The 9,402-nt window shown below is 40.9% G+C and overlaps 1 protein-coding gene across 1 annotated transcript; it reads left to right on the forward strand.

Moving 5' to 3' along the window:
- The first annotated feature begins 1,543 nt into the window (after positions 1 to 1,543).
- LOC136489707 (putative disease resistance protein RGA3) lies at positions 1,544 to 7,698 on the forward strand. The gene is made up of 3 exons (XM_066486272.1): positions 1,544 to 1,850; positions 1,942 to 2,552; positions 5,605 to 7,698. Exons 1-3 carry the CDS (start codon positions 1,544 to 1,546, stop codon positions 7,696 to 7,698), a joined length of 3,012 nt encoding a protein of 1,003 aa, XP_066342369.1.
- The last annotated feature ends 1,704 nt before the right edge of the window (positions 7,699 to 9,402 follow it).

Below are 9,402 nucleotides of genomic sequence, written 5' to 3' on the forward strand. Positions count from 1 at the left end.
AATAAATCAACAACCAAACATCACATCAAGCAATAACTTGTCAAATTAATTTGAAAAAGCTTGAAAATTCACATTTTTCCTATAACTAAGTTTACACTAGTTCAAACTAAGATTGGTAAATTTTATCCAAATATCAAAACATTTATTTTAATTAGTGTTTTCTATGCACAACCCAAAATTAGAAATTTTGGGGTGTGACATGTCAGCAGCGTGGAAACCCAAGCTCTCCATCTACCTAGATCCAAAGCCCAGTATCTGTTCCAGAAGCAAGGAAAAGAACAAACTATCAAGCAAGCACAAATTAAGTTATTATTATAGTTAATTAACAGTACGTGCATTTATCAATCATCAAGCAAGGCATAACGTGCGTGCAATATATATAACAGCAGCATGCAGGTTCCATTCTAAGTTTGGTACTCGATTCTTGTAGTGTGTAGCAAGGATTGGATCGTCGCCTTTTTTTTTCCATTTTCCAGCTGGTCCATCTTATATATATAAGCTAAGGCTCATGCCTGATGCCTTGCCATTTGCCTTACACCCTCAAGAGCAGTTAGCCCAACTGAGACGCAAGCAGTACCTGCAAATTGAGGTGCCTCCATCCTCTATCCCGAAACTATATATGCAGTGAATACTTTAAAGTTCATTTCTGTAATGTCTTCTTACTTGCTTGCTTGCATTGTTCGACCATCCTTTTCCATTATATTCTCTAAACTTCACCTATATCTGTATTTAGAGAACCATGCCATAAATATTTCCCACATATATCTCTAGGTTTTGTTCTGTATACTGTAATACCTTATCACCATTTTTCTTGTGTGAAAATTTCATGAGAGAACTACCATATCTTGAATTTAGAGAGCAGTGCAGCCTCGCCATTTTCATCAAAAGCGTAGCCTCTCTATTGATGGAGAGTGAGAAGCGTGGTTTTAGATTGCAAAAGAGATGGAGAGTGCTTTAGAGAGTCTATAGGAGTCTGCCTTTTTGTTTTGTTTTCTAAATTTTATGATAAAGCGGTGTGTAGAGATACTCTTGGAGAAGTTTGTTTCTCTAGCTAGCTATACATGCATGCATGTTCTATTCACATTAATGCAGGATCATGCCTATAAAATGTACCTGTAGCAAATCTACATGTTAACTGCAAGTTCTATCCTTCTAAAAAAAGGGAAAAAAGAATGAGCGAAATAGGTAGCTTGAGCGAGGCTGGTTCTTTTCCAGCGTTAGTTTTAAACTCCCCGTTGCTCGCCTTTTGGTGTAAGTATAAGCATACTAACGTCTTGATCTTTGAACTCCCAGTTGCTCGCCCTTTTGGTGTAAGTAAGCATACTAAACGTCTAGTATCCCTTGGCAAATCTTAATTCACTTTAAAACAATAGATCTAGATTGAAAAAAAGAATTATCATGATCCAAATTATATGAGGGTCTAGAATAAGGTGATTTAGTACAAGTGGCACAAAAGAATAAATGATCATGTGGTTGTTCTGATGAAACAAGTGTATGATTCTGATGTAATTGTATATGTATAGGACGGACGTCTGGGGGAGCCATGGCCGCAATCTTGGATGCTATGGGACCCTACGTGATGCAGCTGATAGCCGACATGGCAACAGAAGAGGTGAAGATGTTGCTGGGCATATCTGGCGATATTGAGAAGCTAGAGAACAACATGGAAAGTATCAAATGCTTCCTTGCTGATGCTGAGAGGAAGCGCATCAATGAAAAGAGGGTGCAAAGATGGGTTCAGATGCTCAAGAACGCCATCTATGACGCCACTGACATCCTAGACCTATGTCAAATTGAAGCTGACAAGCAGAGGGAGTCGAAAGGTAGCAGCATGGTTGAAAAGGCTCCAGGTTGCTGCCGGCCATTGCTCTCCTGCCTACGGAATCCTATGTTCGCACATATACAAAGAGGCTCACAAGTTCAACTTCGTCATCAATCTAGGCTCCCACCCGGAGCAGAGGATGTCCACTAGCGAGAAGATGACATCTGAGTTTGTTGAGTCAGCTATTGTTGGTGAGAAAATTGAGAGGGAGACAAGGGAGCTTGCTCAAATGCTAACCATCAATGGACACCATGACATCAAAGTGGTGGCCATTGTGGGCCCAGGTGGCATGGGCAAAACCACCTTGGCCCAGAAGATCTTCAATGAGACCACCGTCCAAGGACACTTCAAAGTGAAGATATGGCTAAGCATCACCCAACACTTTGATGAGGTTGAGCTTCTCAGGACAGCAATTGAGCATGCTGGGGGTGTCCATTGTGGGGTGCAAGACAAGACCCTCCTCTTACGGAGGCTCACCAACACCTTGTCCGTGGGTAGGTTTCTCCTGGTCCTGGATGATGTGTGGAGTAATGTATCATGGAGCAATGTGCTTAGTGTTCCAGTCATAAATGCAAGTAAAAATCAACAGGGCAACTGGGTGCTAATCACTACAAGATTAGAAGACCTAGCCCTAAGGACCGGAGCCTCCTACCAACATCATGTCAGCCCACTCAACGAAGATGATGCTTGGTCCTTGCTCAACAAACAATTGCCTCCAACACCTGGCCAAGTTAGTGAACACATATACCATTTATTTTGCAGTTTAATGCACATTATTCCCTTAACTCTATCTATTCAGGGCCTATTTTGACATAGTAGGTTTAGAAAACTATGGTGTTACAAACTAGTTACAATATACAACTCCTAGTAAAGCCATAAGTACGCATCCAAATTATCGTGCTTTGTTGTTGAATCTAAAGTGACGCATGAATATGCATCTAAATAATCCACACTAATCCATTACGTGTCCACTTATACAGGTTTGAACCTTTGAGATATAAGTCTTAGAAGTTTGTGGAAATGTTTAGTACCTATATCTAATCAAATTGCTTGTCTTTGTGCCCTTTATCTCTCTTTTATTCTTTATACATAATAACCATATAGATACTCTGTTACCTCTACCGAAGTGTGATAATTTGACCAAGTAATCTATATGTTTTTCATCAATATTCACTATTTCTTCCTTTTTGTATCACAAAGTTGTGTGTCCGCAATGGTTGTAGTCCATGATGAGCTACGATGTCATGGACTACATCTTTTATCCTATTATTAGTCATTTGTAATTTTCTATGCATATATCTTAAGTTGAAACTCTAGTTGTATATTCACCTATTAAGAAAAAATAGCAGATATTAGGGAATGACCCCCATTACATGGAAGGAGCCACCTTGCAACAAGACATAAAAGCTTAAGAGATCCTAAAGACAACATCCACAGTGATAACCTAAACAACACATATTTGACAATGATTTCCAAGTTAAATCCCAAAAAAGTGCCAGAAAGTTTTGATAATGGCTCATTGGAAACATGGTGAACATTGTGTAACACACCAGCCTGTTAGAAGCATGTAGTTGTGTTGTTGGCCCATGCGTCCCATCTGCCAAATGAGGAGTTATAGTTGGTGTGTTTAGTACCACCTTGGAAGCTTAGGAGCGTGAGGGCGCGTGAGGGCTAGCTTATAATCCTTTTCATTCCAATTGTAGCACCTCTGGGTTAACCTTTTTATTATATAAAGTGATGACGAAAGTGCAAGAGATGTGTTATGCAGACCCATTCCACATGTGGAGCTGGGCTGTAAGCAGATTTCGAACATATGGTGTTATATGTAGTATTCAGAGCATCAACTCTTTTGGCATGTGACCAGGGAGGGGTGTACCAAGGGGTGGTTCTAGGCATCTGCTGTGTGTGGTGAGCTACCAAGTACATCAACCCTTCATGGGATGAATGTAACACCTCAGCCTGTTAGATGCATGGTGTTGGCCCATGTGGCACATGAGCAGTTACAATTGGTGGGTTTATTACCACCTTATATATTTATTAGTGTGAAGGCTTGTCATTGGAAAAATAGCATCTTTGGGTTAATCCTTTTACACAAATTGAGGACTGAAGTGCAAGAGAGTTGCTATGTGTATGCAGGCCCGTTGCACTTGAGGAGCTGGGTCAAATAAGCAAATTCTGGATGCAGAGTATTACACATTGTCATCGGATAATGGCACCAAAAACTTCCTAGTGATGCCCTTGAAACTGTATTAATTATTGCTTCCGTCATTCAAAAATAATTCTCATTTTTTGTTTTATTTAAAAACTTGTCCGGACAAATGACACATCTTTTTTCAAAACTCTTAGGCATTCTTTCATAGCAACGCACGGGCCTTCTTTCATATATTAAAGGCCAAAAAGTTTCTTTATCTTTCATCAATCACATTTGCCCGATGGGATCCAACAGACTCAATCTATTCCATTTGTGTACAACTTAGAGTAGGATGTCTAAGCATGATGCAGAGTCTATTTCCAAAACAAATTGGAATACAAAAGTGTTACCATGGTCCACCACATTTACCTATGTCTGTACAAGTTAAGTGTACGTTTAGGCGTGGTGCATAGCCCGATTCCAAAATGAAATGGAACAAATAACATGATTGTTGAGAGTTTCCTCCCGTACACATATGAGTAAAAATATAGCATGTGTCAAGGCACAATATAGAGTTTGATTTTAGATGAATTGAAACACATGAAGTGATTACTAAATAGATATCCAGCACTACATGAGTAATCTAACTACATGACAAAGTTCCCATTGCAACGCACAGGTATGTTTGCTAGTAATAACCTAAAGAAAACCCCTTATATGCATTTAATTATCCATCTCTATCATCATGAAAATAACAAAAGTAACACCTAAATATGCATCTAAATTACCCATATTTTTCATTAGTAAAAATAATCTAGGTAACATAAACATCTGCATCTAAATTATCGACTTGTACGACTATAAAAAGGTAATAAATGTACCTCTAAATTTGCATCAATATTATTATTTTTTTAGTATTAAACATAATCTAAGGTCACTTATAAGTCTCCAATAAATTACTCATCTCTCCCATCTACATGTAAGATTGGCCACTAAATCATAATTTGATTTTGGCAATTTATGCATTTTTAAGGCATGCTTGATTGGCTCTCGAAATTTTCCATGCCAAATATTCAGTTGTGAAAAGTTGCACAAAAATATTTGTCATCGATTTGTCAACCTAAATGTGCGATGTAGGCAAATTTAGGTAGCAAATTGAATGGAAACCAAAAATTTAGCGTCCATCAACAAATCAGCCAATGCTCCTAATGTGAGGTGGGCCCACAAATTCCAAACTGAACCTTTCTACTCCCTCTGTTCCATAAATAATTCAATTCTCACTTCCCAAGAAGTCAAGTAATTTAAATTTTGATCAAAATTATATAAGAAACTACTAACATTTATGATACAAAGTAAGTGCCATTAAATTATTACAGAATATATTTTCATAATAAATTTGTAGGGAGACATAAATGCTAATATTATTTATTAAAATTTTGTCACTGGAGCTATTTCGGCTAGCGCGAATCCCATAATTGCTCTTTTTGTGACAGGGAGTATTTATCATTTTAGCTTCTTCCGTCCGCGCAAGCGGGGCAGCATATACAAAAGATTATATAGTACAACAAATCGGCTAACTGCTTACCATTATTTTACAAATTAAATATTGTAAATATGTTTTATGAATGGAAATGGTTGTTTGTGCTGGTAGGTACATGGAACAGATCACCTAAAAGTTGTCGGGATGAAAATTATCAGTAAGTATGGAGGTTTACCACTTGCTATCAAAGTGATGGGAGGACTGCTAAGTACGAAGCCCCGAAGCGAGGGTGACTGGGAGGCTGTTTTGAAGCATCATGCATGGTCAGTAGCTGGATTGCCTAAGGAACTGGACAACGCGATCTACTTGAGCTATGAGGATTTGTCTCCCCAGCTGAAGCAGTGCTTCCTATACTGCTCACTTTTCCCTAAAGGTACAACTATTTATCAACGTGAAGTTGTTCCGATGTGGATCAGTGAGGGATTTATCCATCCACCAGACAGAAGCAGTAGTTCATATGATGATTGGCTAGAAGAAATAGCAGAAGGGTATTACCAGGAGCTAATCACGAGGAATCTTATTGAACCAAAATCAGCTCTCACTCGATACTCATGCACCATGCATGACGTGGTGCGATCTTTTGCAGAGTTTATGTCTAAAGAAGAATCATTGGTGGTCCAGGATCAGCAAGATGATGGTGGTAGCAAGATCAGCCATGTACGTCACTTGTCTATAGGATCAACCAAGTCAGCACTAGAATGGGATATTCTACAGAAGCACAAATCAGTAAGAACATTAATTATAAATAAAAGAATTAATGTTCAGCCTAGTGACTCATTTGGGAGATTGTCTACCCTAAGAGTGCTTTTTATAAGGGGTACTGATTGTGATAGATTGGTTGAATCTCTATGTCAGCTGAGGCACCTGAGATACCTTCACTTCCAAGATACAAATATATCTAGGCTACCTGGAGACATTCATAGGATGAAGTTCTTGCAGCACATTGTGGTTAACAGATGTCCACAGCTAGACCATCTTCCTAGCTGCATTACACAGCTTCTGCATCTAAGAACTCTTAACATGTATCTTTCCCATGACAATGTTTTAATACCCAAGGGGTTTGGTCAGTTAAAAAATCTAAGAACACTTTATGGGTTCCGAGTACATTTGGACAAGAATGGGGGCACGGGCTGGTGCAGCTTGGAAGAGATAGGGCCTCTGTCCCAGCTGAGGAAGCTTTCTTTACATGGTCTAGAAAATGTGTCTGCTAGCTCGTCCGCTGGAATGGCCATGATTAGTAGCAAGGAGCACCTTGATTACTTGGAACTAAATTGGACTAGCAGCGGATTCATGGGATTGAGTGATGAAACCAACAAGCAGCAGCAGCAGAGAGTAGTGGAGGAGGTAATTGAGAAGCTCAGCCTTCCATCCAGCATACGACATCTATACATTAAAGGAGGATACTTTGGTAGCCGGCTACCAAATTGGATGATGGCTCCAGCTACATGTGGCTTTAAGAGCCTGAGGATTTTAAGGATGGACAAACTTCATTATTGCACCCAACTCCCTGACGGTCTGTGCCAGCTCCCTAGCTTGGAGACTCTGGCCATTAATGACGCACCTGCCATCAAGAGTGTTGGTCCTGAGTTCCAGTCACCCTCCTCCCTAGCAGTGGGCGGAGTTATTGTCACTACTGGATCAGTAGTAGGTTTTCTTAACCTGGCAACTCTTCGTCTGGCTGGCTTGTGCGAATGGGAGGAGTGGGAATGGGAGGAGCAGGGTGAGGATGCAACAGTAGATGCCATGGCAATGCCTGCACTCAAGGAGCTCATAATTGAAAGCTGCAAGCTAACTTGTCTTCCACCAGGGCTCGCCAGTAGAAGGAGGCATGCTCTAAGAGAAGTGCGCCTGTACAGGCTGAGCAACCTGACATATATAGAGAACTTCCCTTCAGTTGTGGATCTTAGAGTATTGGACTGCCCGGAGCTGAGAAGGATCAGTGATATCTCTAAGTTGCAGAAAATCATTATCTTACACTGCCGAAATCTGGAGGTGCTAGAAGGAGTCTCGTCACTTGACAGCATGGAGATGTATGACGCCACCATGGAGACACTTCCGGAATATGTGACAACAGTAAGACCAAGATATCTCAAATTGACTTGCAGCAAGGAGTTGTATGAGTCCTTGTTAACAGGAAGCTCATCTGAGTACGACAAGATCAGCCATATCAAGTCACGGACCATTTCTGCTGAAGATGAAGATTAATTGCTGCACGACCATACCAGAAATAAATCACGTACTAATATTTTCAGGTAACAAGTGTTCCACATTACTTTTGGTTCACAGTGCAGTGCACCGCACACCTACATGTGCAGTCGTAGTACTTACTACGTAGTAGTACCGCTTAATACGCACTCAATTTTGAAGTATCATTATCCATTGATCCTGTATGTAACTAATATATATGCAGGGATCCTTATGGCGGAGCCGCATCCTGCTAGCTTGCAGCAGCCAGTACTCTGTTTTGCTCAATTGCTCTGCTTGATGCTGCCGGTGGGTGTGGTCAGTGGTCACACCCAGACTGTGTACAGAGGCCTACGAACGACATACTGAGGAATCATTGTAACCGGAGGCACTCTTGTTTTTCTTGGGCCTCTATATTTTATCTACTATGTATGTTTTTATTGAAGTAATGGACCTATGTATATTTGTACAAGTAATGGACCTGAGGTGCAGGACTTGTAATAAACAGGGAGCAGACATGGGAGCACCATAATGGTGATTATGATGTGCTCTGCTTTCTGACGCAGACAGGGCAAATGTCCAGAACGAGCCTTCCTTGTGAGTTGTGGATAATAGACGAACCAAGCATGGTGGCTTTGGTGGCCAAATCGACACTATTTGTCCGTCATTCTTTTTGTCTTAAATCTCGTTCTAACATTGTGAAGCAAAATCGTCTAAAAAAAACTTGTGAAGCAAAATGAACAAAACAAATAAAAGCCACCCTGTATTGCCCGACAGACCAATTCACAATTCCACTTGTAGAAGAAGATATCCGTCAAGTAGCATGTACATAATCTTTTTGAAAAAGAAAAAAGTAGCATGTACATAATGATCTTGTTCTTCCCAGCCCATTCGTGTAAAGCAAACAGATACTTGGATGACAACTACACTGAATGGATTTTTTGTATGAGTCCTTGTTAATACGCAGCAGCTCATCTGAGTACAACAAGATGAGCCATATCAAGTCGCCCACTATCGACTACTCCCATAGTCCCAAAAAGACCGTTGTTTTAAAAATGAACCTGAACAAGCACCTGTCCAGATTCATTCCTAAAACAACGGTCTTTTTTCTGGAACGGAGGGAGTACAATAAGATGAAGATTAATTGCTGCACGGCCATAACAGAAATAAATCACGTAGATATTCAGGTAACTAGTACATATTACTTTTGGCTCACAAGGCAGTGTGCGGTCATACTACTTTACGCAGTACCGCTTAGTACGCACTTTATTTTTTTCAATTATCTCTATGCATGGTTCTTCAGTTATGGCCAAATAGTGTAACGGATTAACAACAGCCACAGTTAAGGAGAGACTGCCCTCCTGGTGGCCCATCCAAACACGCCTGGTTGGACTGCGTAGATGTCAAAGTGTGTGAGCTAGGCCTTAAAGCACAGTCCAGTCTGCCCGAAGGAAAATCCAGATCAAGGCTGGATCCATTGAACCCCCTACTGGGCCCAAGAGCAGATAGGGTGTATTATTGTGTTGCAGGGCCCATAATCTGCTCGACGCTACCCAGGAACTCCGATGTTGGCGCAGGCGGCTGAATGAGCGCCTCCAGCAACATAGGATCCACGCCCATGCCCCCTGCAGGCCCCGACTCATCTCTGGACAGGAGTTCCATCACGGGGAGGGGCTCGGCGCAAACCTCGCGCACGCCCTACGTGTGTATGTACACAATTAATGG

This window comes from Miscanthus floridulus, chromosome 10 (assembly GCF_019320115.1).
Source record: "Miscanthus floridulus cultivar M001 chromosome 10, ASM1932011v1, whole genome shotgun sequence".
Lineage (NCBI taxonomy): Eukaryota > Viridiplantae > Streptophyta > Magnoliopsida > Poales > Poaceae > Miscanthus > Miscanthus floridulus.

Coding starts and splice junctions, on each gene's coding strand:
- LOC136489707 (XM_066486272.1), top strand. CDS start 1,544: ATGGCCGCAATCTTGGATGCTATGGGACCCTACGTGATGCAGCTGATA. Junction 1,851..1,941: donor CATGGTTGAAAAGGCTCCAG/GTTGCTGCCGGC, acceptor TCATCAATCTAG/GCTCCCACCCGGAGCAGAGG. Junction 2,553..5,604: donor TGCCTCCAACACCTGGCCAA/GTTAGTGAACAC, acceptor TTGTGCTGGTAG/GTACATGGAACAGATCACCT.